The 27,968-nt window shown below is 41.6% G+C and overlaps 4 protein-coding genes and 1 pseudogene across 6 annotated transcripts; 4 read left to right on the forward strand and 1 right to left on the reverse strand.

The window, feature by feature from the left end:
• Positions 1 to 2,044: 2,044 nt before the first annotated feature.
• LOC137000329 (uncharacterized) lies at positions 2,045 to 4,401 on the forward strand. 2 transcript variants are annotated; one of them, XM_067356487.1, is made up of 3 exons: positions 2,046 to 2,948; positions 3,046 to 3,136; positions 3,219 to 4,401. In XM_067356487.1, the coding sequence occupies exons 2-3, from the start codon at positions 3,048 to 3,050 to the stop codon at positions 3,799 to 3,801; spliced, it is 672 nt and encodes a 223-aa protein (XP_067212588.1). In that variant the 5' UTR covers positions 2,046 to 2,948; positions 3,046 to 3,047; the 3' UTR covers positions 3,802 to 4,401. The 2 variants fall into 2 exon arrangements, with proteins under 2 accessions (XP_067212587.1, XP_067212588.1); XM_067356486.1 differs by having other exon boundaries at positions 2,045 to 3,136.
• Positions 4,402 to 13,890: 9,489 nt separating this feature from the next.
• On the reverse strand, positions 13,891 to 15,367 carry LOC137000326 (uncharacterized). The gene has a single exon (XM_067356483.1). The coding sequence runs from the start codon at positions 15,280 to 15,282 to the stop codon at positions 13,891 to 13,893; it is 1,392 nt and encodes a 463-aa protein (XP_067212584.1). The 5' UTR covers positions 15,283 to 15,367.
• Positions 15,367 to 19,266, forward strand: LOC137000328 (uncharacterized; annotated as a pseudogene).
• On the forward strand, positions 18,557 to 23,136 carry LOC137000327 (uncharacterized). Of its 2 annotated transcripts, none has more exons than XM_067356485.1 (5): positions 18,557 to 19,713; positions 19,809 to 19,850; positions 19,928 to 20,081; positions 20,154 to 20,316; positions 20,420 to 23,136. In XM_067356485.1, exons 1-5 carry the CDS (start codon positions 19,307 to 19,309, stop codon positions 20,614 to 20,616), a joined length of 963 nt encoding a protein of 320 aa, XP_067212586.1. In that variant the 5' UTR covers positions 18,557 to 19,306; the 3' UTR covers positions 20,617 to 23,136. The 2 variants fall into 2 exon arrangements, with proteins under 2 accessions (XP_067212586.1, XP_067212585.1); XM_067356484.1 differs by having other exon boundaries at positions 19,161 to 19,713; positions 20,417 to 23,136.
• On the forward strand, positions 23,123 to 27,954 carry LOC105671549 (uncharacterized). The gene is made up of 6 exons (XM_067357049.1): positions 23,123 to 23,136; positions 23,215 to 23,521; positions 24,235 to 24,659; positions 24,703 to 25,314; positions 25,386 to 27,686; positions 27,750 to 27,954. The coding sequence occupies exons 1-6, from the start codon at positions 23,123 to 23,125 to the stop codon at positions 27,952 to 27,954; spliced, it is 3,864 nt and encodes a 1,287-aa protein (XP_067213150.1).
• Positions 27,955 to 27,968: the final 14 nt, after the last annotated feature.

The following is a 27,968-nucleotide window of genomic DNA, read 5'->3' on the forward strand; positions in this document are numbered from 1 at the left end:
TGTCAAAAATTACATTTCTTTGACATTTTTTTTTATCTTACAGATATTTGTACAATAAAATTATTAAATAATTGAAATAGTTTCACAATATTTTATTTTAATAACAGTTAAAAATAATTAAATAATATTGAATATGTAAAGACTCTTTGCGCATAATTTTGAGGTAAATGTTCCTTTGAGTAATAAAACGCATGCATTTCATTTTTTTTAAAATATTTTATGAATCATTGTTTTTGACATTCCAACTTGACGACTAATTTCACGAATACTCATTGTAGGATTTTCTTCTACATTACGTAGCACTTCTTCTTCATAAATGAGTAACATATTACAATATTCTGTACAAATAATGAGTAACATATACGTAGCACTTCTTCTTCATAAATGAGTAACATATCACAATATTCTGTACAAATAATGAGTAACATATCACAATATTCTGTACAAATATCTGTAAGATAAAAAGAAATGTCAAAGAAATGTAATTTTTGACAGCTTGCGTTTTATGTATCATAATATTTTTTTCTTTATAATATTTTCAACAAAATCTTAATTGCGTAAACAATATTTATGTTAATATGTATTAGCAAATTTATTTTCCAAATATTAATACTGACCCAGTCAGTAAAGTCTGTTCGAACAGATATTACCAAACGTCTGCTACAAATTTTTGTCAGCAGAAAGACTGCAGATTGTATACAAAACCTGTTACATCAGATGATGATAGCAGAATGTCAGCAGAAAGGTTACAAAACCTGCTGACATAATTTGACAGCAGATTTGTAGCAGAAACCGAGCAGAATTTGCTCGGAATTATTACAGCAGATTGGTGGCAGAAACCGAGCAGGACCTGCGCAACGCAATTTGATGTCAGATTGGCGGCAGAAACCGAGCAGGACCTGCGCAACGCAGTTTGATGTCAGATTGGCGGCAGAAATTGAGCAGGACCTGCCATCATAATTTTAATAGAATTACGCCAATTCTTAATTTACATTATTCGTTTCGCTTATTAAAAGGTAGTAAATGAGATATGCAATGTATGTAATATATGTTTACTTAATTGGGATAAAAAATATTAAATTTTTTTACAAATTTCAAAAGATTACAAGTTAAAAGTAATAAAGAAAATAAATCTACAAATAAATTAATAAAATTATGTAATGGGCTCTTATATTATTTAATAATGAAATATATAATAGCCAAAGGTAGTTTAATGTGATAAATTATTTTTTTAATTAGCAAGGTATGTATGTTTCAGCCATTGTATTTGGCCTTCCTCAGTACAAATAACCAAAATTAATATCTTAGATAACGCAACAATATTTGAAACCTTAAATATTTTAAAATGTTCGTCAGGTGCAGTTAAAATATTAACAAAATCATAGACGTCAATCTCAACTACTAATGCAGAGTACATTATTTGTAACATAAATATTTAAAAGTTTATTAAAAATTATGCTATTAATGTCGATTCTTTAAAACTTTTTTTCTCATTTGTAGAAATTTAAACTTATGATGGTTCTTCTCCTAACATCGACTAATACTTGTTAAAGAAGCTGGCCAAGATATTCATAAGTTAAAATTTTGCAAGTAAAAAAAAATTAAGAGAATTTACATCAATAGTATAATTTTAAATAAACTCCTTTTAAATATTCATATTACAAATAGTGTGCTCTGCATTAGTAGTTGAGGTTGACGTATATGGTTTCGTTAATATCTTAAGTGCAAGTAACGAACATCGTTTTAAGATATTTGAGGTTTGCAAAGAAATTGCTTATTCATATAACAATCAACAGGTTCGATGAGATGGAGTGGTATCTGACGTATTTTAGAAGATGACTGCCTCGGTTTTCATCTTTTCCAGTTGTTTTTTATTTAAAAAAATATCTCACATTATCAATTAACGTGCGTACTAAAATTAGACTATATTGTTTCCTAATTATATGCAAAGTTTCAAATATTGTTGCGTTATCTAAAGTAGTATAGCTATGCCGGTTCTAACCCATGGGATCTGAGGAGGTGCGCGAGTGAAGGGGGGAAGAGGTTGAGGGGGAGGGGGTAATGACGTCATCGTTTTGGAGGAGAGGGGGTAATGACGTCATCGTTTTGTAGGAGAGGGGGTAATTTCGGAGTGGAGGGGGGGACGAGGGAGGTGAGGGGGAGAGGGGAAGGTATCGGATTACATCAATTCCTGGAAGAGATAAGGATTCCTGGAAGAGATAAGATAAGGATTGTTTATATAAATATGAGTCATATAGAGATAAGGATTGTTTATACAAAGGGTATCGGATTACACTGCGTCAGCACTTTTGGAGTGGAGGGGGTGACGAGGGAGGTGAGGGGAAGGTATCGGATTACATCAATTCCTGGAAAAGATAAGATAAGGATTGTTTATATAAGCATGAGTCATAGAGAGATAAGGATTGTTTATACAAAAATGATTTATAGTTCCGAGAATTGTTTATATCCTTTGCAGGTTCGTGCAGGTTTTTTCTCCACATCAAAGTAGAGCGCCTGTAGAAATTACATCATCGCTATTTTTAGATCATAGGCCCTTAGGCAGCCACTTTTAGACGCCATGTTGCCAGATTTCAATTTGCGTGACATCGATATTTTTAATTAGTGTCGTGTGCAACAAGCGGGTATATAAGGTCCATCATGACCAAGTCGAGGTAACAATCGAAATGTTCATCGCGCTATTGGATGAACGTGACATTCTGAGCTTGTCCGCGGAGCAATTAGAAATCGTGCCGAAAGTGATTCTTATAAAAAACTTTGCTCGGTTTGTGGATCACGTGTGGGATAGGCTACCGGATCATTTAAGAGCGGATCCGGAAGTGCAAGGTTATCGTCGGTGCTCGTTGCACTACAACCAGTCGTGGCAGCGCGACCACATCGACGGGCCCCCACCGTACAGGAAAGATTGCACTCTGTGCAAACCGAAATAGGTAAAGTACACATTTTTAAAATATCTTTAATACACATTTCTCGAATGCGTAATAACTAATTGGATATTTTTATTTGAATAATTTTTATTTATTACAGAGATGGAAGACAGTCTCACCTTACGAGAGGAAAATCTGAGTACTCTCACAGATTGGTTAATTGCGAAGAAGCGGAAATTCTCACACAACGTGTAAGTTGACTCTATTACTATTTACACTTTTAAACTTACTGCTATTGTTACATTTTGAACTTATACAAGCTTTTATTCACAGAAATAAAAGTAATTCACCAAGTATCGATAGAAGCATGATCACGCCTTTCAGAATTTTAACTAGAAGATACCCGTTGACAAAAACCGGCTATAAATATCTGGATATCGGAATCAATATTTCTATGCCGAGCCACATAGAAATCGCTTTCGGTGACAACCATGGCAAAGAGATACATTTTACATACAACATGTGGAAGATCCTCCTGGACCAACGACACGCCATCCACCATTTCTTTAACAATGATGAAGACAAAGCACACGCATCATCTCAAACCATCGAACATGTCACGCTACGGTTTGGAAAGATAAACAATCTAAAAGTACTGCGTCTGGAAACATCAACAGTGTGTTTAGTAATGTCACATAACACCGTATGTAACATAATCGCTCTCGAGTATTGTGTGGATCATATCGCTCAATCGTTGAACAACGTCACTGGTATGGTCGACACCAAGTTCGCACACTTTCAAAAAATCGCGAGCGGTACGAAGGACCCCATCGCGGTGATACGTGAGAGCGAATCGTTTGATAAGAATGATATAATCGATTGTGAGCTGTTAGCTCAGGTCTTTGGATCGCAGTAATTCTAGCATATCACATGCTTTATTGTTAAAATATTGTTAAAATATTTTCACTATCATAATGTATTTATTAGATGCATCTGTTTAATAAAAATATTATTTATCATTAAATTAATTTTTATTATTCCATCTTTCCTGTACCACATCTTATCCACTGACCTATCCTACTGCGAGATAAGCGCGCGCGTCATGTTACACTACATGATAGAAGGAAACGAGTGAACCAGTGACATTTTTCTCTTATAATTGCGGCGAATAATATAGAGTGAATTATTTCAGTAGTTTATAATTGGTAAATAATATCATTGATATATTCTCTATTCTTCCAGCTTGTCAAAGATCATGTAGGTTAAACGTTAAAACTTTAGTTGAATCTTTATTATATAAAGAGTAAGCGTTTAAATCATACAATATCATCTTCATATTTTTAATGTATTTAAAATAAATTCAATAGAAACTCTAATTTAAATCTAATTTTAGGATGAGAGGAAAAATAAGGAGGAAAAAAAAAATTAATAATATAATTTAAAATATAAAATTTATTTTAAAAAAAAGTGTGTATTATACATGTGTGTGTGTGTGTGTGTGTGTGTGTGTGTGTGTGTGTGTGTGTGTGTATGTGTGTAAAATAAAATAAAAACTATAATAATAAAATAAAAACTATAATAATATAATAATATAATAAAAACTATAATAAAAAAAAAAAAAAATCGCGGGACCATCATCTGAAACAGAAAAATTCTATTAATAATCTGAAAATATTAAGTATGATACTTATCGAATGTAATACTTACGGTTGTACATCATCGTCCGCAGAATGCGCCTCTCTCACCGCTCTCAATACATCAGCGGTGCGCGCCACATCGCTTTCCATTTGTTGGAATTGTGTTGTCAAAATGTCCAATGAGCGGTACACCGATAGCAAGTTTACCCGTATATCCTGCCTGTAAGCAAAATAAAAACAAAATAATATAGGATGAAGATTAAATCTGTCATATGTAATATCAAATAGCAATACTTACAGCGATGTCAGTATCACCCCGTTTTCACGCCCATGCACATCATATTCAATTCGAAAATTGTGCAGCACGTGTTGTTGCTGCACATTTCTCGTCGCCTCTTCAAAATGATACACCGCACCATGCAGGACGGTGATCCGGTCCATCACAGCCCTCATCAACTGCTCAATCTCATGTATTTCAATTGTATATAATTGTGCCATTTTTTTTTTTTTTTTTTTTTTTTAATCACAAACTGTTACTCACAAACTCGTGAACTGTAGGAGACGTGTGACGGTCCCAACCTCCAACGCATTTTTATAGTACGTCCCTTAGATGTGGTGCAAATCTATGTGACCGCTCTACGGGGGTTATCTTTTCAAACATACTCCAAATTTATAATTTTGAAACATAATTCTTCTCCCGAGTAACCGAATATCAGTCGATAGGTGTTTGATAGATGTAGTATAAACTACCGCGGCATAAACAAATCTCATAATATCATAGCGACTCCATATAATGAGTTTGACACCCATGAAATTCTTCTCTCACGAGGATGTATTACTATTATTTACAAACCACCGCGGCATAAACAAATCGTACAAGAGATATTATAGCGACTCCATATAATGAGTTTGATACCCGTGAATATTTCTCTCACGAGGTTGTATTACTATTATTTACAAACTACTACAGCAAAAACAAAAGATACGTATGACACACGTGAATACTAATCTCACAAGGATGCCTTACACTCATGAAAAGTTAAATTAATGTATGATAAATGTTAAAAATTGTTTCAACTGAGCCTCTAACGCCTTTCACGATTACGAGGGGGGACGGGAGGTGCTTGAGTCGTCCTCGGACGAGGCTCGACCACAGCTATCGGCTTGTGGTACACTCCGCAATCCTTACACTTCTCGTATTCGGAATTTTTTCTATTCTGATCACGCTCCATTTTCTATACTTTTTTTTTTCTCCACCGCGTGCACACTTTGAACTGATAAATTACTCTCTTCCGCACACTTTATATACAGCTCGACGCAAAAACGTCAATTTCGCTGTAGTAATAAACGTTAAAAGACGTTCGATAGACGTTCAAAGATGTACAATAGACGTTCGATAGACGTACGAGAGACGTTCAAAGATGTACAATAGACGTTCGATAGACGTACGAGAAACGTTAAAAGACGTACAATAGACGTTCGATAGACGTACGAGAGACGTTCAAAGACGTACAATAGATGTACGATAGACGTTCGATAGACGTACAATAGACGTTCGATAGACGTACGAGAGACGTTCGATAGACGTACGAGAGACGTTCAAAGACGTACAATAGACGTTTGATAGATGTAAGAGAGACGTTCAAAGACGTTCAAAGACGTACAATAGATGTACGAGAGGCGTACGATAGACGTTCAATAGATGTTAAAAGTAGTTCGATTGACGTTCAAAGACGTACAATAGACGTTCGATATACGTACGAGATAAGCGTTAGGTCATATTACATGGTGGATTATGTGATGGGTAAAAGGTGGAATAAAAGTCATACGAGTGTGATATACATCATTTTATTAACATAAATCATAGTTGTTTTACACGTTTGTTACACTCAAACCACCACTTGTACAATTTGCAAACATTCCGCATAGCGCAATGTCTCGTGTGATACGCGCAGCGCAAGGTTCCGATTACATCCAAGTTCGTCAGGCGTGCGACATCTTCGTAATCCGCATCTATTATTTCAATCTCTACATCATCTTCCAAAATTTCACACAACCACTTTTTCTTCTCGAGTCCTTTCACGTATATCAGAGGCGGTTCCGTACCAATGGCATTGTTGATAAGGCTTTTCATCTGACTGTACGAGACGTGTCCATCTTCCCATTGGAAGCCGTGGTGGTGTATCCGTAACCAACACGCCAGCGATTTTTCCGATTTCGTCAACAGATACCACGGTACGTGTTCACGAAATACGTAATGAGACAGCGTTTCGCCATCTCGAAGTACCGCTGCTTCTTTCACGATAAAAATGTTGTTGAACGCGTAATCTTGCAAGTCGACGAAAATTGGTACGTTAGACATCGTCGTCGATCGTCGGAAAACTGACGTTCCCATTCGCATACGTCTAATTTATAACTTTTCACACGAGTCTGCGCACAATGTTGTTCAGTGGATTATATTCGACCAATCGATCGTGTATAATGAGACAATAGGCGGTGGTGTTGGCCGGTATATTTTCCTTACAATCAAATTCTATTCGCACGTCAACGGTGGCGCTCTTGACAGAGTCGTTTTGTCGCGAACAATCTATGACTACGAACGGACCGGCTTTCGAGAATTCATCGATGTCCAAATACGTATCGTCCTGTTCGTAATAGGCTTTGCGGAAACGCGCATACATATTGTACAGTATAGCGTATCGACTCTTGTCGAAATCCAAATTCATGTCGTACGGATAAAAATCTGAATTCAGATGCAGTCTCACATTGGTGAGTTTACAAGCGTCAAATTGCGTAGCGTTTTCAGACAGTACGTTTTTTCGACCGGTCTGGAGAGCGAAGATTACGTATCGCGGTTTTTCCAATTGCGTCGCGGCTTTGACCGCCCAGGAATGCTTCGTTGTATTCTGCAGCAGAAGAAACTCGTACAGATCCCACGAACGGAAGCACACGCTCAGATATCGTCCGCTTTCCAAAGTTCGAAGAAGAGACAGCTTGTTGACTTCGCTCAGAGATACGTGCGGCATTCGCCACTGTATCTTAAGTAGTTTGATCGTTGGATTCGCACCAGCTCGTCCTACGAGACAATTGTTATCGTTGCGCGATCGTATCAATACAAGTTCGTGACGAGCGTTGATTACAATCCGTTTGTAGTCCTCGCAGAATCCAAACAGAGCATTGAGCGGAACGCAAAAATTAAAGTTTCCATCGAGCAACGGATTTCCATCCGGATTCCACGATGCGTATTTCAGCGTCTTGCTCTTCTCCGTCGTCAGCGGTACATAGTTTTTGATCGTGCTCGTTATTCCAACGTTTCTGTTACGATCGATTTCAACTCCGTCGAGCTCGTATCGCATTTCATCAAACATGAACGCGACACAATTATTTTCCATTATACACACGTTATCTCTATTCTCACCGGTAGGATTCATAACGAGTTTTCCTTCAACGTAGAGAAAACTCTCACACGGCAACGTGTACAAATCCTGTTGCTGTATAGGTATTCGTATCTCATCGCTGTGTCCCAACGTCGTATTAGCGTACGGATTTTACGTGTGCATCTCATATTTCACGATACGCTCGTCGAAGACGTGCTCGTCAGCGATGTCGAGTATATCCATCTCTTTAAACGTTTCTCACAACGAATCCCAACGATTTTAAAAAGTTTACGTTCGTCGTACTGAGCCTCTTGAATGGTGATGTTTTCCCAATTTTCGTTGTTCTCTTAATCACTCGTTGTTCGTTCAACACGAGCATTTCCTCGCACCACGTCACCGCAAGTGCAGTCTGATGGTAATCTCCTCTCCGCGAAAATCGATCAATCGTCCGTCTTGATCCACCACACGCACGGTGATATCGGTAACGCTCCTCGCGATGACCGGAAGGTAAATGATTTGCGCCGGTGTTTCCGAGACTTTATATCCCGAAGGCACGTTCGGTGAAAATTCGTGTATCGTGTGCACCGACTTGTCGTTGGCGTACGCCCCGTGGTTATGCTGCATTCCACTCGAATAATGTTTACGTTGACGATGTTTACCGAGGAATCTGATTCGTGCAACTTTCTCGGTTCCAGTATACGACCCGTCGAAAATCCAAACAGCGGTCCGATGGTATTCGGTTTGGCGAAATTTATTCGAAAAGCGCACATGATTTCACTCTTCATGGTATTAACGTTGGGACGAAGTGACAATGGATAATCTTGCTCTTCACTTTTTCCTCGTTTTTGCAGTATCGCGCGTTTCAGATAAGAAGCAATGGCGTCCAATTCGTACGATCCTTCGGGAATTGTAATTTCTTCGTCATTGTCGTCGAAATAAAATTTATCGTTCGCTACCGTCACGTTCGGAATCGTGTTGTAGGTCTCCATCGTGGTTAGACCGAGCTCGTAGTCCCCATCGCTCAAGTCTATCGGTGGAAAATAATCCACCGTGAGAACGCTGCTTTTACCGCTTAGAGTGAGCGTCAGCGACATTGCCGAGATTCCATCGACGACTGATGTCGATCGATGGCGGATCGATTTTTATATCTATTTTCTGAAGGAACAGGAGGCACAATTGTCCGCAGATCGTTTGATCGTACGTCTGGTAGACCGTGCGATTGTACGTTATCGTTGTATCGGTGTCTCCGAGGTAGCGTGTAAGCTCCTTCGGCGGTTGCAAATTGCCAAAGCTGTCAAAGTATACGGCGCGATCGCCTCTCTTGGCGTACGCCACTCAATGCGTGCCCGGCCCGTCGACATCGTCCAAATTCACGATACCGCTCTCATTTTTATGTATCTTGTCGGGTAAAGCGTTACGCATGTAGACACCTCGGAAATACGGTACTCGCATACGCTTCGCTATTTGTAACAACTGTAGATTGGTGGTGGCATCCACGGGCATCTCTATCGTTTTTTCAACGTTTTTTTTTTCTCTTCAATTCTTTGCCCCGTTTGTACGGAGCGAGATAAATCCCCCGTCCTTCCATTGCTTTATTGTGACGTTTCGTCTCTTCGAGTTGTCGTCGCGCGGCCTTAGAGTCGTTCACCGCCTTTGCAACACCCGCCGCTCCACCGGCAAGCGAACCGATGACTCCCAAGAGCGGTAACAACGATAACATACCACCGCGTTTCGCCGTCGGAAGCGTTCTCCTCTTGGTCTTCTTTCTCTTTGTCATACCCATCCCCAATTTCGTCTTTGCTTTCATAGCAGCCCATACGGCGGTAGCAGCAGCCCTCTCACCGAGAGTCGCGTCCGCAGCGGTGATCCGCACCCGCGCTTTATCGGCGAGAACGCGATCGGCCGCGTGGCGGTCCGCTGATTCGCGGTTTTGTGAGTACACGATGTCGTGATCGCGACACGCCGCGTCCAACGGATTGATACCTCGATCCCCTCGCGCGAGTCGTTTCCGCAGACGAGTCCCCGGCCCGCAAAATTGGTAGCCGGGTATGTGCAGCTCCAACGGTAGTCGATTTATCACACTGTTCAGTAAACCGGCACCCTTGTATCGTTTCATAGAACGCGAATTCTAACGTATCGCGTGTAAATCACAATTCCAACTGAGGTGTGTTTCGACAGCGATCACCTATAAATAGGAGGCGCGTATCGATCATTAACTAGTAGAATATTAAAGTTTGTCGGACGACAAAGTACAATGAATAACCGGGATAATAAGAAGGAACGGAAGGAGGTGAATGTCGCAAACGTGTATTGCTAATCGTGTGTTTGAAACAATATTTTTTTTTTTTTAGGATAATGTCCGAATCATGTATGGAAATAGAGATATTTTAGATCTAGCGACAAATATCCGAGCACCGCTCTTTCCAACAACCGATGCTGCACACTCGTCGCGTAATAACAAGGTAGAGAAAGAGTCTGGTAAAAAATGAAATTTGTACAACAACCGTACACGATCCGTGTGAAAAACATGGATGATAAGACGCAAGGGGTTTGTGAGAAGGCGTGCAGACATGGTAAAATGCTGCCAAACACGATACGCGGTATCATTTGCGGTCCCTCGAATTGCGGTAAAACCAATGTAATGATTAGTCTGCTGGAAAATCCGAACGGTGTACGTTTCGAAAACGTGTACGTGTACTCGAAATCGTTGAATCAACCAAAGTATCGGTATCTCGAAAGATTGCTCGGATCAATCGATGAAATCGGCTACTTTACATTCTCGGACAACAACACAATTGTACCGCACAGCGAGGCGTTACCGAATTCCGTATTCGTCTTCGACGATATAGCGTGCGACAAGCAGAATGCAATACGCGAGTACTTTGCTATGGGTCGACATTCGAAGGTCGATTGTTTCTATCTGTGCCAAACGTACGCGAAAATACCTAAACATCTCGTGCGCGACAACGCGAATTTACTCGTAATATTCAAGCAGGATGGAACAAACCTTAAGCACGTCTACAACGATCATGTGAATACGGACATGACGTACGAAGATTTCGGTACATTGTGTCACGCATGTTGGCGACACAAGTACGGTTTTTTAGTGATAGACAAGGATAGTGCGATTAACGATGGACGATACAGACGTGGTTTTAACGAGTTTGCGGTACCGCGGAATGGTTAATCGTTCTCGAGACGTTGACGATGACGCTCGACACGAAAGATATCGACGAGAGGGAGAAGATCGCGAAGGAAATCGCTCATACGAGCGAGTCAATTCGCAAGAAGCACCGAACGTTGAAGACGGGTAGAGTGGAGCAAGAGACGCAATTGGAGAAACGGTTGAAACCGATCGTAGAGCCGTTGAAACGAATCGTCGAGAACATCAAGGGTGACGATGATTCGGTTGACGATCTCGAGATTAAAAACGAACCGGACATCAAACGAAAGCGAACAAGCTCTGAGAAGAAGAAAATCAAGCGTACTTCGTTGACGACATCGATACAGACCCCATTGACGTCACCGATACAAGCCTCGACTCCGTTCCAGCCGCAAAAATTGGTGTTTGAAGCACCGACATATTTACCGACCGAAAACGTGTTCGAAACCACGGACCCGTCTTTCGTAACATCTGTGAGACAGACGATGCAAACGTCCGATGGTCGGGAAGCTCTGTACGGCCAAATGGGTCCGCTGGGTCAAGAGTACATCGGGGAGCTCTTGAGCGGTGACAAGAAGAGAGGGATCGACAACGTGTACGGTGTATACTTCAACGATGCGGGAACGTTTCTCGGAGACAAGGCCTTCGACATTGATAGAGACGACAATGTGATCGTGGACGGTGTGGAATACGCTGGCACACCCGGCCTGTTTGAATTAATATTCAAAAGACTTCCCGACGATACACTGTGTACGGAGGCTGACAAACAAAAATACAAGAGCATACTACTCGCTACTAACGCTCACAGACGCGGTCATAACGCGCATTTACCTGTTTTGGGAAACAAAGGATACAAATACAAACATATCATCACACCTCTGATATCTAAGAAAGGTGGAGGTGTTGCACATCTCAACAAGAGAGGTGCGGGTCGCACGTTACCCAAGTGTAACGTACCACAGACCATGACTGTGACCGACAACGCGGTCGATTACGTGCACTGGGATGATCCGAACGAATTGGTGGATCGCCTTCGATTGCTGGACGCCTCCCGTCAGGCGGGAAACAACGCGCACGACAACGAGTTTCTCTCGATTATCGAGGAACTGCGCGAAGCTGGTCTGATTATAAATTGATCACAGCTTTTCAACTATCGCCAGTATTGCTCGTGTGATGCTACAGGAATGTCTATCAACAAATTCGGACTACAGTTAGGAGGAAGCGACAGGGTGACGAGACAGAGCGGCGGAGTCTCGAAGAATTACGTGCGCGAGAATTGTCTCTGCAAGGATGGTGAGGTTTTCAACGCCAAGTCACGCGTGATCAGACATCTCGCCGACCCTGAAGCGGACACCGACGCTGTCAACAAACTGCATCTGGATCATCACCTCAAGCTTATGAGCGATCGTGAGAATCGAAATCGTATGCTCTGTGAAAATTTTAAGCGAGAAGTATTTTCGAGACTCGAAGATTCGGAAAATACCGAGCGGACCTGGAAGAGAGACCACGACGATTACATCGAGACCAGATACGTGGCGTTGAAACGACAGATTCACGATCTGAGAGGTCTCCTCAACGAGAGTGTAGCGCGACTCGATGGAAAACTCGTCGATCGCGAACGAGAGACGAAGAGTCTTGTCGAGCGAGAGATTCACAATCTTCGTAGAGCTGTGAGAAAAAATTTCATCGAATACTACGATGAGGCGATGAAGAAGAAACAGAACGAATCGCAATGAGCAAGAAGGAAGCGGTGAGCCTGGAGAGGAGATCGCTCGTGGACGAGCTCCACGCACCGGCGAGAAGAAACTTTACGCGTCGGCCAGTCGTCGTGAAAGGATACGATGATTTGTGGCAGGCTGACATTGTCGAGATGAGACCGTACTCGCGATCCAACGGCGGTTACAACTATATTCTAACCGTTATCGATGTGTTGAGCAAGTACGCGTGGGCTATGCCCTTAAAGACCAAAGGTGGAATTGAAACGTCCAAAGCATTTTCCACGATATTTAGGGAGAGAATTCCGAAAAACTTGCAGACCGACCGTGGAAAAGAATTTTACAACAGAGATTTCCAAAATCTTGTCAAGAAACACGGCATCAATCATTATTCGACATACTCGGTTATGAAGGCTTCGGTGGTGGAACGATTCAATCGCACGTTAAAGAACGAAATGTGGAAGTTTTTTACGCTCACGGGATCGTACAGGTGGATCGACGATTTACCGCGATTGGTCTCGGAATACAACGGTCGTAAACATCGTACGATCGGTATGCGCCCGATCGATGTCACTCCCGAGATCGCAAAGGGTCTCTTGAGCACCGTGTACAGTAGAATAAAAATTGCCGCGCCGGCAAAATTCAGGGTGGGTGATTCGGTGCGCGTGAGCAAATTCAAAACTGTATTCGAGAAAAGATACACGCCGAATTGGTCGACGGAGGTGTTTAAGATCGCCACGGTGCAACGTACCAATCCCGTGACGTATCTGATTAAAGATTATCGCGGAGATCCGGTCGCGGGAGGCTTTTACGAGCACGAATTGCTCAAGACCGCTCAACCCGACGTTTATCTCGTGGAGAAGGTGTTGCGTCGAAAGGACGACAAGGTGTTTGTAAAGTGGTTGGGATTCGACAATTCGCACAACTCTTGGATAAATAAAGACGATGTATTGTAATAAACTGTGTATATTTTACATTGCATTATAATAAACTATTATACATTTATATACAATGATGTTCTTTATTACTACAACATGTTACAATATATACATTTAAAACTAACAATGATAATAATACATAAAATATTAAACTATATAAATTACTAAGCATTATTTACAATTGTATCTTGCGATGTCCCCATGGTAGAGTGTCGGTGGAACCGGATACGACGTGCCGCTTATCGTCATACGGACTGAGAGCGAGCTTCGACTCCGACACGGTGTACACCTCGTGCATCTTTGAGCGGATGCACGATTGACGCCGCGTCAGCTCGATTTCGTCGTTGAGACACCGAGTGTAATCGTTGAACGTTATCGTTCTAGCGACTACGCTCTTTTTTACACCTTTCACCTTTTTTGTATCTTTTTGTCCGGTGACTTTCAACGCGTACATCTTCGCTCTCAGTCCGACAAATTCCGTCATGATCGCGCCGTTATTCTCGTCTTTCATCAGACCGGGTACTTTCTTGTTGGCGCGCGGTATACCGTAAACGTTGTCCTCGGAGTAATCGCTCGTGTCGAATTTGGATATATCGCGTTTCATATCGTGATATACGTCCTCGCATTGTAGAAAGTATATCAGACTGTCGGTATCGGTATACAAAATTTTGCAATTGTCGCGGTAGAGAGGCGCCATGTATTCGTAGTGAAACTCGTACAAGCAGGTCTTGGATATGTCGAGGATACACATACCCACGTAGATCGGCTTGTCGAATTTCACTTCGAGTTTTCGCAACTCTACGGCGACTAGATTCTCCGAGAACACGCTTCGGCTGTGGAAATTCGGTTTGGCGATCATAGCCTCCGCTCCGTACCGACCCTCCCACTGTGTAACGAGCCGTACATCCGTATGATTTCGCACATTCTCCATGGTTTTGCCGAAAACCGCGTTGTTCATCAATTTGTATAAATTTTTCTCGAATTCATTACTCGCGAGTGTCCGAAACTGCGTATTTAATTCTATGTATCCTCGAAGCCATGGAGATTGCGCGAATTGCAGTACGCGGTGAATCTTTGCAATTCGCAGACCATGTAGCACGCATTGCTGCAGATTACGGTAGTGAATGACATAACGCTGCTTATCGTACAGCGTTGCGAGTAACTTGACCTCCCGCTTGCCGGGCGGCTTATCGCGCGTCGGGCAGAACGGCAGGTCGGTGTGCGCGTCGTGAAGATTCACCGGATACTCGAGATCGACTTCCAGCACATAACCGGTAGCCGAATCGGATGCAACGGACATTACGTCAAAGCTCGCGACATCATCGACCCATCGAAATTTGGCATAGGGCAACGGTTGACACATTGCCCAGCCGTACAAGTTGTTTACATCATAGTACATTAGGTACGATGACGGTTCCGATGGATCGTACGATGGCATGTATTTGTTGTTGGCGGCGGCGTATCGGTTGGAGCATTGGCTAAGACCGCCGCGTATACCGCGCTCGACAAACAGCACCATATCGATGTCTGTGAGCAACTCGAACTTGATGCCCGTGTACTTCAACATAGCGTCCCACGTGTATCCCGGTAATGTGTAATACTGAGCGGGATCTAAACCGTAACTCTTTATACACGTGTTTCGGAAATTTTCGAAAATATCCGCCAACAAAAGTACGTCTGTTTTCAAATACAAATCGCTGTACTGTCCAAGAGTTTCGATCGAAAAAGTTTGCCAGACGTTTGTCGCGTGCGCGTAATTGCTCTCGGATACCGTTTCTCCGGTGAGCGAGCTGTAAAACGATTCGCGCGATGGTAGGCTTGTGTCCCGGAGCTTGTCGACGCTGTCGATGTACTCGTAGGGAAACACGCCTTTCCGAGTAAGCAAATTGAAATGTTTCGCGGATAAATGATTGAATTCCGATCGTGTAATTTTTAATTCGTCCGTTGTCAGATAAGATGCTAATTTTTCAAGACTTGTACTGAGAAATCTAAACAAATCGATAAATCGTAATTTCACGCAAATTTTGGAATTTTCATCCTCCGTATCTTTAACGTTTTTAGTGAATGATATGTAACGTTCTTTCGTCAGCGGTAACAATTCGACGCTGCCTTCGAAAGCATTGGCAACGTCTTTGATTATAAAATGCGCGTCGTAACCGGATAAATTGTGAAATATCACCGGGATAACGTGGGAGTCATTGTAATTTAAATTGCACGATGAGTGCGCGGCACCGTGGTAACGCCCGGTGAGATGACAATGATCGCGCACCCGCGTATCATCCGGTGTAAACGGTTTCTCGCACACGTGGCACGTCGCGGTGCTACGGAATTTTTCCGATTCCTCCCGCGTAAGATCCGCCATGGGGACGACGGTGGTGAGAATCGTTTTCACACGGTGCGCCAAATCGTGGAGTTCGTTGACGAACCACGTCACGCAATCCTCACCGCGATATGACTTAAAACTAGAGAGCGAATTATCGTAAGCGCAACTTACATAATATCCTACGCTAAAGGGTCTGTGATGTTGGTAGGCGCATGTGGTACGGTTTTGTCCCTCCTTCTCCTTCTCCAGCGTACATTCGAGATCGGTGTACACTAGAAACGGAACCCGCTCCTTTCGATTGTAATTCCGGAACGTCAGCCACTTGTCGTCCTCGCTGGGAAGAACGACGGCGCAGTCGTTCATTTTCCCGCAGTCGATGCTGTGCGCCGATAATTTTTCCTGTGTATAAAAGTAGTGTAGACACCTGTAATAATTTATTTGATTAAAACTATGAATAAAAATATTGATTTATTTTATACGCATCTTTTTACTTACCGATCGCAAATGTACATTTTATGTGTGTGCTTGCTCAGTTGTAAGCTCACCAACCGCGGCAGGTTCTTTATGCACGCAAAGTGTGCATCGTTGTTTTTACGCACGTATAGCAGGTTGACGTGCTTCTCCTTTTTGTCGTCGGTGAGCCGCAGAGGGACGATTTTGGAGTCTTGGGTGGTAAAGACGTTGACGGAGATGGCGTTCATTTTCTCAAACTTTGATATTTGTGGCAGCGTCACGGGGAACTCGATGTCGCACAGATTCAGCACCGTTGAATAGTGCGGGTACTGCGATACTCTATCCGGGTACTTTTCCGCTGGATGTAAAGCTGCTACCACTGCCCACGCAAAGCACGCATTATCGTTTGATTTCACGTTGACCACTGCCCTTTTTAACATAACTTTCCGCGGTAACTCGATGTGGCATCCCGCGCGTAGAGGATTCAACTTGTTGACGTTGATTGTTAGGTTCAGGATACGTGACAACGCCCATCCGCTATCACGTTCCTGAAACTCCTCCAGAGATGCCTGTATGACGTCAACCACATGCTTCGTGTACCACTCGTTTAGATCAGATGTTGGATATATCTCTTGATTCTTCGTGGCGATGGTCTTCACGGCAGTCTTGTCGCCCGCGATGAATTCCCCGTTGAACGCGGTGTTAATCTTGACGCTGTTGTGTTTCACCATGACGCCCTGGATCCGTTCGATGACGGTATTTCTTATCTCTTCCAAAAATTCACGAGGATCGATGTATTCGTGATTGACAACCGCACCCGTCAGCACACGGTTCCTAAACGCCGTCTCGATCTCCTTCCACGTGTAGCCCTTCTTTTCGTATCCGCCGTATCCAGCACCGATGGGCACAAAACACTCGTACAGGGTGTTCTTCACACCCTCCAGACGCATAATTTGCGCCACCAGAGAGTTCACTACTCCGGTTCGTTGTCTCTTGCGACATTTTTCTCTCAGAGAATCGAGGTACTCGTCGCACTCGTAGTCCCATGGGAGAAACTCTCCCAACGTTTTGATGTTCACTGCTCGTACGGTAAGATCGCGCTCCTTCTCCATTGCGATTGCCTTTGAAGATTCATATTTTTCTCACTTGCTTTATATACCCGCTTGTTGCACACGACACTAATTAAAAATATCGATAATGTCACGCAAATTGAAATCTGATAACATGGCGCCTAAAGTTTCTAATTCATCATCAAGACAATACTTGAATTTTGCAGAGCTTGCGCTACAAAAATTTGTTCATCGAAGTGATTCTTTTTATGGTCCAACCTTCAATACTTATAATATCCATGGCTTGCTTCATCTTACCAACGACGTGAGACGTTTTGCACTTTAGATTCGTTTTCTGCATTTTCGTATGAAAATAACATGTCCATTTTTAGAAAATATTGTAGAAAACCGGGTTTACCTCTTCAACAATTCTTCAAAAGAATGACAGAGATTAAAATTCACGGAACAGTCGATACTCGTGTCATTGATTCGTCAATTCGTGTATCTGCATTGTATAATGATAGTAATTGTCATCAGTATCGTAAAATTAAATTTAACGGAATATTGCTGAGTATAGATGTACGTGATAGTTGCTGCATTTTACGTAATGGATCCATTTGCATTGTCTGCAATATTAGTCTACACAATAATTTGTATCGTTTGGCAGTCAAAAAATTTTTACAGGTTGAAGATTTTTATGACATTGGTGTGTATTATCTTCGGCTCTTCAAATATATAAATGTTCCACGTTGAGTAATGAAATCTTTTATATTAATCTGGATGAAGTCCATGCTAAATGTTACAGAATGCCTTTCTGGAATTCTACATCGATGGATGATAGTGACAGTAATAAAGATCATTTGCCTCAATACATTGTCGCTGCTATTGTACATAGCGAGAAGGCGTAAGATATACTCTTGCGAAAATTTTTTACAAGCATCTTTGTAGATTAAAGAATTATGGTTTTATTTTTTGCATGAATTTTGTGCTTTAAGATCTTCTATTCTCTTGTTTGGTTTGTTATTTTGTTTCTTTTCTCTTTTTCGAAAACAAATGTTTGCTATTGAAAAGCACGATCATTTGCATCATCATTTTTGCATCAATCTTCTGCCTTTGTCGTTATTTTCTTTTGCTGCTTTTAATACATAATGTTACATGTACATACTACATATTTCCATTAATTACACACACACACGTGCACACACACACACACACACACACACACACACACACACACACACACAATATGCATGTTGCAACAGGATAATTTTTGTTCTTAATAGTTTTTCTTGATAGGTTTTTTTTTATAATTTTTCTTAATAGCTTTACTTAGCTTTCTCACTTTGAGTTGTGTGCACAGTTTGAATATTTTTAACAGTTTTAACAGTTTTTTTTTCTTAATTTACATTTAATGCCTGTGTGAAAAAATTAAGTATAATGCAACATATGCGTTTTATTTACTTTCAAAGATGATGCATATTGTATAATTTTATTTGTTTTTAGATAGATTTAATAACTATTTAATTCAATATTATATATATTATGCGGTATTCATTAATATATGTATGTATTTTTGCTTATAAGGAAATGGAGGGACGATCGAAGCGCAGCATTGCGAAACCTTCCCGCTATCAGACCACTTCCTCCGATGACGAATTACCAAAACGCAAGAAGATCCCATTAAAGACCGTTACGGTTGGAGACATCGACAAGGATATCGGTCATCTCACAAAGGAATTTTGAAGAACCCAGATAATTCAACCTATATGGATGAGAATACTTTTCATACTAATATTTATACACAAGAACACACAGACACACAATCATACATTCCTATTCATACGCAATCACAAACAAACATTCAACCTTATATATCCACTGCAACACATTTAACATCACATCCTCACACATCTATTCACGCCGTCGATACATCACACTCGATACATACATTACCCGCTCATTCTTCCATAGCTAATCATATAGATAATACTATTCATGCTAATAGTATAGATAATATTACTTTTACAAATAATACATATCAGTTTCAGAATACAACTCAGTTTCCGAATAAATTAAGAACATGGCCGGCACAGGAAAGTATTTCTCAAATAAACGAGTATCAGGTGAATCATACTGAAATTCCACGATTCACAGAAGGAACGGACTACAAACGGTAAATTTGTTAATATTTATAGAAATAGTGATTTCTAAATAAATTCGTTCATTATATTTGCAAGAATGTCAACGTTACTTGTGCTATGTTTGCAGGATAACGCAAGAAAAATTGAGCAGCATTGATGCCGAACTCAAGTAAGTAAATCTAATGTATCATATCTATTAACATGATCTCTGTATATATAGATGCTTTTATTATATTTTATTTACAGAAGAATGAATGGTTTGCTGCACAACCTTTTGAAATGCGTGCAAAGCAACAATGACCGCGATCGCGTACCGCCTAAGTCAGCCTGTTTGCCCATATCATCCGTGATCGAAATGGATGCTTTTGAAGATATCGACGATAACGATTTTCGTGAAGTTGTAAGTAAACAGATATAAAAACTTTTTGTCCTTTATATGCAATATGCATTAACATTATTTTTCAATATCTAGGTGAATTATTTCAAATACATCGGCGGATTCAATTTAAAAAAAGCGGTAAATCTGTGCCTGAAGGAGGGATTACAGGACTCGGTAACGCCGTCATTCACTTGGTGGGGTCGAGAAAAAGATCAACGGCCGTTATATAATACCCGCTTTGTTATCGCTATTTATGGTACGATCTTTTTATTTCTCAGCATACACCTGTATACTGAGACACATTAATATTATTACGTATTTTGTTTATGATAATGTAACTTGCATATTTTTTTCAGAAGCGATAAGCAGCAATCGTTATTTCAATAAGCCGACTCGGTCAGAATTTCAACTTCAAATACGAGAAGCTCTTAGAACGGCCAAGGAGAGATGCAGAAGTAAGGCGCATAAGCGACGCACACGAACAGACAATCACAGGCATGATTTTTGGAGCGACGATGTTCCTGAACAGATCGAAGATGAAAGAGCGGACGAGTAAGGATGCGTAAGACGAGCAGACGCGCAGACGATCTTTATAGAGTAAAGATAAGTACAAATTTTTTTTTTAACATTTTTCAATTATATTCCTGAATTCTTTCTAATATATAAAAATGTTTATTTGTTTTCTTTTTAGATTTTCAGCTTTTCTTTCAGTAGACTTCGCTGTGGTCGCGAAGATAGGCACTTTTCAGTGCCACTTTAATTTGGTGGAACCAATTTATTATGGTGGAACATCATTTGCATATTAATCGGCACTTTTCAGTGCCAATAATTTCTCTCTATTTTTATCAACACTTTTCAGTGCTAAAATATTAGTATTCTTCTCCATATGCACGTCTTAAATTATATTTTGTGTGTATTTTTCAGGTTGCTTCAATGATCAACGAGATAACGAGATCTTCGGAACCCGGCTGCATATTCCTCGCATAAACTGCTCCGCAACAGCATATATTATAGTATACGTACTATTTTTGTAGCACTATTGTGTTGTATTATGATATGTATAGTAGTATTTTCAACATCAAATTCTATTATATTGAAAATACTCTTATGTGTACTTGTATTTTATAACATAAATTTTTTTGTAAACGTTTGATATCTACATATGTAATATTAATTATAGAACTTTTATTTTAAAACATAATTAATGTAATCTAAATTTTATCAAATATTAATATTATTATATAAGTTAATTATTTATTGATGCGTATTTAATGTCTCTATTTTTAAATTAATATGTGTATACATCTAAAATAATTTAATGCTTATTTTAGATTGTGTATATATATATATTTTATGTGTGCATTTTATTCTTTTTTGTACTTTGTTTATGATTAAAAACCGTGAATAAGTAAAATGTACATATTTTATGTATATATTTTATTTATTTACAGTTTTTAGTCATTTTTCTGTTACAAATACAAAATTTTCTTGCATATATATATGTGCAAAAATATTAAATTTATAAAATAAAAACTGTTTTTTATAACTTATAATTTTTTGAAATTTGTAAAAAAAATTGTAATATTTTTTATCTTAAAGTAAATATATTACATACCTATTGCATACATTTAATTGATTAAACATTTAATGTCATTATTCCATTTAAATTGACGGCAGATACTGCTCGATTTCTGCCAACAATCTGACATCAAATTCCACTACGCAGATCCTGTTCGATTTCTGCCGACAATCTGACATCAAATTCCACTACGCAGATCCTGCTCGATTTCTGCCGTCAATCTGACATCAAATTGCATTGTGCAGGTCCTGCTCAGTTTCTGCTGCCAATCTGCTGTCAGCTTATGTCGACAGGTTCTGCCGGCAGAACACGAGCTTAATGCGGACACAGATGGCACTGTATCTGCTGCCAAGTTCTGAGCGAATCTGCTCGCAAACTGCCGGCAGGCTGCTAACATTTTGCTGACTGGGGACAATAGGGGAGCAATAGTCAATTTCGCTTTTATCACTGTACGTTGTACACACCTGAGCGCGCAAATTTCAGGCTATCTTATTCGCTAACTTTAAATGCTTCTAATTCAAAAATCATTACACCCTGAGTATTAAGATTTTTTGCTCAGAATTATCTCAGGAATATACTCCTAAGCGTTGTTACGGTCTTTACGGGACACCCTGTATATTATAATTATACTTAGTAGTATAGCTATGCCGGTTCTAACCCAGGGGCAATGAGGGGGGTGCGGGTGAAGAGGGGAAGAGGGGTATCAGATAACAGTGGAGGGTAATGACGTCATCGTTTTGGAGGAGAGGGGGTAATTTAGGAGTGGTGGGGGGTATCAGATAACAATAATTCCTGGAAGTGGGGGATTTCCGGGATTCCCGGAAAAGATAAGATAAGGATTGTTAATACAAACATGAGTCGTCGAGAGATAAGGATTCCTGGAAGAGATAGGGATTCCGAGAACTGTTTACATCTTTTGGTTTTTTTTTGTTCTACGCATCAAAGTGGAGCGCCATGTTGTCGGAATGTATCATTGTTAAAGGATTCCGAGAACTGTTTACATCCTTTGGTTTTTTTTTTGTTCTACGCATCAAAGTGGAGCGCCGTGTTGTCGGAATGTATCATTGTTAAAGGATTCCGAGAACTGTTTACATCCTTTGGTTTTTCTCTGCGCATCAAAGTGGAGCGCCATGTTGTCGGAATGTATCATTGTTAAAGGATTCCGAGAACTGTTTACATCCTTTGGTTTTTCTCTGCGCATCAAAGTGGAGCGCCATGTTGTCGGAATGCATCATCGCAATGTTTATAGTATGCAGGTTCGTGCAGGTTTACGGATTGCGTCATCGCTGTATTTTAGAACAAAAGCCCATAGCAACAGGCAGCCACGTCAGCATTTTCGGCGCCATGTTGTCAGATTTCAATTTTGTATACAACAAGCGGGTATATAAAGCGAGTGAAAAAGAATAGGAACCATCAGTCGTTCGAAATCATTGAGAAAATTACTAGTTCGCTGTGACGTTTACTAGCAACGATGTTTTGCACCATGTCAACCGTGAAGTAAGTTGTTTCTTTAGCTACATCTTTAAACTTAATTGTTATACTTTTAAACTCACAATTTATTTTTTTTTTTCATAGAAAACAAAAAAGTAATATGTCAAAGATGGAAAAAGAATCATCTAGGATCTTGGTTAGAAGATACCCGTTGACAAAAACCAGTTACAAATATCTCGACATCGGAATCAACGTCTCAACGTCGAGCCGTGTGGAAATCGCTCTCGGTGACAACCATGGTAAGGAGCTACGTCTATCATACGACGTATGGAAAGAACTCATGAATCAACGGGACATCATCACCAGCTTCTTTAAGAACGATGCGGACGAAGCACCGTCTCAGACCGTTGGACACTGCACGTTAAGTTTTGGAAAAATGAACAACCTAAAAGTAATGCGCCTGGCAACATCAGCGTTTAATCATGTCAAACCGAACCGTGTGTAACTTGTTCGCACTTGAATATTGTGTAGACTGCATCAATCATTCGTTGAACAACATCACCGGTACGGTTGATGTCAAGTTCGCACACTTTTCAGAAATCGCGAGGAATGCGAAGGACCCCGATTAAGTGGCGATTCGCAAAAGCGATTTATTCGATAAGAATAATATAATTGATTGTGAACTGGTGACTCAGGTCTTTGCGGAGTTGTAACAATACATATTAATAAATATTATTTCAACTGTAATTAAAATTTTTTATTATTTTTCCGTGTCATCTTATCCGCTATACCGACTTATCCTACAACGCGCGCATCAAAGTAGAGCGCCTGTTTAAATTGCGTCATCGCTGTATTTAGAACAAAGAGACAACATTTGAGCGCCGTTTCTTAGATATCAGAGGGGGTGATAAGGATTGTTTATACAAATTGTAGGCACCGCCACGTTGTCAGATTGCGTCATCATGTTTGGAGGAGAGGGGGTAAATTCGGAGTGGTGGGTATATCATATTACAATAATTCTCGGAAAAGAAAAGATAAGGATTGTTTATACAAATTGTAGGCAGCGCCTTATTGTCAGAATGCATCATCGTTATGTTTATAGTTGGTGTCGTATGCAACAAACGGGTATATAAAGCGAGTGACAAAAAAAACGGTTAATCACAGTTGTTCAAAATGGAGAAGGAGCGCGATCTTACCGTACGAGCAACGAATATCAAAACGACGGGAGAGTTCCTTCCATGGGACTACGAGTGCAACGAGTACCTTGATTCTCTCAAGGAACAATGTCGCAAGAGGCAACGCACCGGAGTAGTCAACTCTCTGGTGGCGCAAATTGCGCGTCTGGAGGGTGTGAGGGACGCCCTGCACGAGCGTTTCGTGCCCGTCGGTGCCGGATACGGCGGATACGAGAAGAAGGGGTACACGTGGAAGGAGATCGAGACGGCGTTTAGGAACCGTGTGTTGACGGGTGTGGTTGTCAATCAAAACTATATAGATCCACACGAGTTTTTGAAAAACGTGAGAAATATGGTTATCGAGCGGATCCAGGGCGTCATGGTGGAACACAACAGCGTCAAGATTAACACCGCGTTCAACGGGGAATTCGTCGCGGGCGACAAGACTGCCGTGAAGACCATCGCCACCAAAAATTGCGAGTTGTTTCCCACATCCGATCTCAACGAGTGGTACACGCGGGCACGTGGAGGATGATATTCTGGTGGCTCTGGAGGAGTTTCAGGAACGCGATAGCGGATGGGCGTTGTCGCGTATCCTGAATCTCACCGTCAATGTGAACAAGTTCAATCCTCTGCACGCGGGATGCCACATCGAGTTACCGTGGCAAATTATGCTAAAAAGGGCGGTGGTCAATGTGCAATCGACGGACAATGCGTGTTTCGCGTGGGCAGTCGTCGCCGCTCTATATCCAGCGGAAAAACATCCGGAAAGAACGATAGAATACCCACATTACTCGACGGTGCTGAATCTGTGCGACATCGAGTTCCCCGTGACGCTGTCACAAATATCAAAGTTCGAGAAACTAAACGCCATCTCCGTCAACGTCTTTACCACCCAAGACTCCAAAATCGTCCCTCTGCGGCTCACCGACGACAAAAAGGGGAAGCACGTCAACCTGCTATACGTGCGTAAAAACAACGATGCACACTTTGCGTGCATAAAGAACCTGCCGCGGTTGGTGAGCTCACAACTGAGCAAGCACACACATAAAATGTACATTTGCGATCGGTAAGTAAAAAAATGCGTATAAAATAAATCAATATTTTTATTCGTAGTTTTAATCAAATAAATTATTACAGGTGTCTACACTACTTTTATACACGGGAGAAGTTGTCAGTCCACAGCGTCGACTGCGGGAAAATGAACGACTGCGCCGTCGTTCTCCCCAGCGAGGACGACAAGTGGCTGACGTTCCGGAATTACAATCGGAAGGAGCGGGTTCCGTTTGTAGTGTACGCCGATCTCGAATGTACGCTCGAGAAAAAGGAGGATCAGGACGGTACTACTTACGCCTACCAACATCACAGAGCCTTTAGCGTAGGATATTATGTAAGTTGCGCTTACGATAATTCGCTCTCTAGTTATAAGTCATATCGCGGTGAGGATTGCACAGCGTGGTTCGTCAACGAACTGCACGATTTGACGCACCACGTGAAAGCGATCCGCACCACCGTCGTCCCCATGGCGGATCTTACGTGGGAGGAATCGGAGGAATTCCGTAGCGCCGTAACGTGTCACGTGTGCGAGAAACCCTTAACAGCGGACGACACGCGGGTGCGCGATCATTGTTATCTGACCGGGCGTTACCGCGGTGCCGCGCACTCGTCGTGCAATCTAAATTACATAGACTCCGACGTTATCCCGGTGATATTTCACAATTTATCCGGTTACGACGCGCATTTCATTATTAAAGACGTTGCTAATGCTTTCGAAGGCAACGTCGAATTGTTACCGCTAACGAAAGAGCGTTACATTTCATTTACAAAAAATGTTAAAGATACCATGGATCAAAAATCAAAATTGTGTATAAAATTACGGTTTATTGATTCGTTTAAATTTCTCAGTACGAGTCTCGACAAATTGGCATCTTATTTAATTGTGGATGAATTAAAAATTTCACGATCGGAATTCAAACATTTATCCGCGGAAAATTTCAATCTGCTTACTCGAAAAGGCGTGTTTCCCTACGAGTACGTCGACAGCGTCGACAAGCTCCGGGACACAAGCCTGCCATCGCGCGAATCGTTTTACAGCTCGCTCACCGGAGAAACGGTATCCGAGAGCGATTACGCGCACGCGACAAACGTCTGGCAAACTTTTTCGATCGAAGATCTAGGCCAATACAGCGATTTGTATTTGAAAACAGACGTTCTTTTGTTGGCGGATATTTTTCAAAATTTTCGAAACATGTCTATAAAGAGTTACGGTTTAGATCCCGCTCATTATTACACTCTACCGGGATACACGTGGGACGCTATGTTGAAGTACACGCGTGTAAAATTCGAGTTGCTCACGGACATCGATATGGTACTGTTTGTCGAGCGCGGTATACGCGGTGGTCTCAGCCAATGCTCCAACCGATACGCCGCCGCCAACAACAAATACATGCCATCCTACGACCCATCGGAACCGTCATCGTACCTAATGTACTATAATGTAAACAATTTGTACGGGTGGGCGATGTGTCAACCGTTGCCCTACGCCAAATTTCGTTGGGTCGATGATGTCGCGAGCTTTGACGTAATGTCCGTTGCATCCGATTCGGCTACCGGTTACGTGCTGAAAGTCGATCTCGAGTATCCGGTGAATCTTCACGACGCGCACGCCGACCTGCCGTTCTGCCCGACGCGCGATAAGCCGCCCGGCAAGCGGGAGCTCAAGTTACTCGCAACGCTGTACGATAAGCAGCGTTATGTCATCCACTATCGTAATCTGCAACAATGCGTGCGACATGGTCTGCGAATTGCAAAGATTCACCGCGTACTGCAATTCGCGCAATCTCCGTGGCTCCGCGGATACATAGAACTGAATACACAGTTTCGGACACGGGCAAAAAATGATTTCGAAAAAAATTTGTACAAATTGATGAACAACGCCGTTTTCGGCAAAACCATGGAGAATGTGCGAAATCACACGGATGTCCGGCTCGTTACACAGTGGGATGGTCGGTACGGAGCGGAGGCTATGATCGCGAAACCGAATTTCCACAGCCGAAGCGTGTTCTCGGAGGATCTGATCGCCGTAGAGTTGCGAAAACTCGAAGTGAAATTCGACAAGCCGATCTACGTGGGTATGTGCATCCTCGACATATCCAAGACCTGTTTGTACGAGTTTCACTACGAGTACATGGCGCCTCTCTACCGCGACAATTGCAAAATTATGTACACCGATACCGACAGTCTGATATACTTTCTGCACTGCGAGAACGCGTATCGGGATATGAAACGCGATATATCCAAATTCGACACGAGCGACTACTCCGAGGACAACGCTTACGGTATGCCGCGCGCCAACAAGAAAGTACCCGGTCTGATGAAAGATGAGAATAACGGCGCGATCATGACGGAATTTGTCGGACTGAGAGCGAAGATGTACGCGTTGTGAGTCACCGGCCAAAAAGACACCAAAAAGGTTAAAGGTGTAAAAAAGAGTGTAGTCGCTAGAACGATAACGTTCGACGACTACACTTGGTGCCTCAACGCCGAAATCGAGCTGACGCGGCGTCAATCGTGCATCCGCTCAAAGATGCACGAGGTGTACACCGTGTCGGAGTCGAAGCTCGCGCTCAGTCCGTACGACGATAAGCGGCACGTCGTATCCGGTTCCACCGACACTCTACCATGGGGACATCGCGAGATACATTTGTAAATAATGCTTAGTAA

The sequence above is a fragment of the Linepithema humile genome, chromosome 6, assembly GCF_040581485.1.
Source record: "Linepithema humile isolate Giens D197 chromosome 6, Lhum_UNIL_v1.0, whole genome shotgun sequence".
Lineage (NCBI taxonomy): Eukaryota > Metazoa > Arthropoda > Insecta > Hymenoptera > Formicidae > Linepithema > Linepithema humile.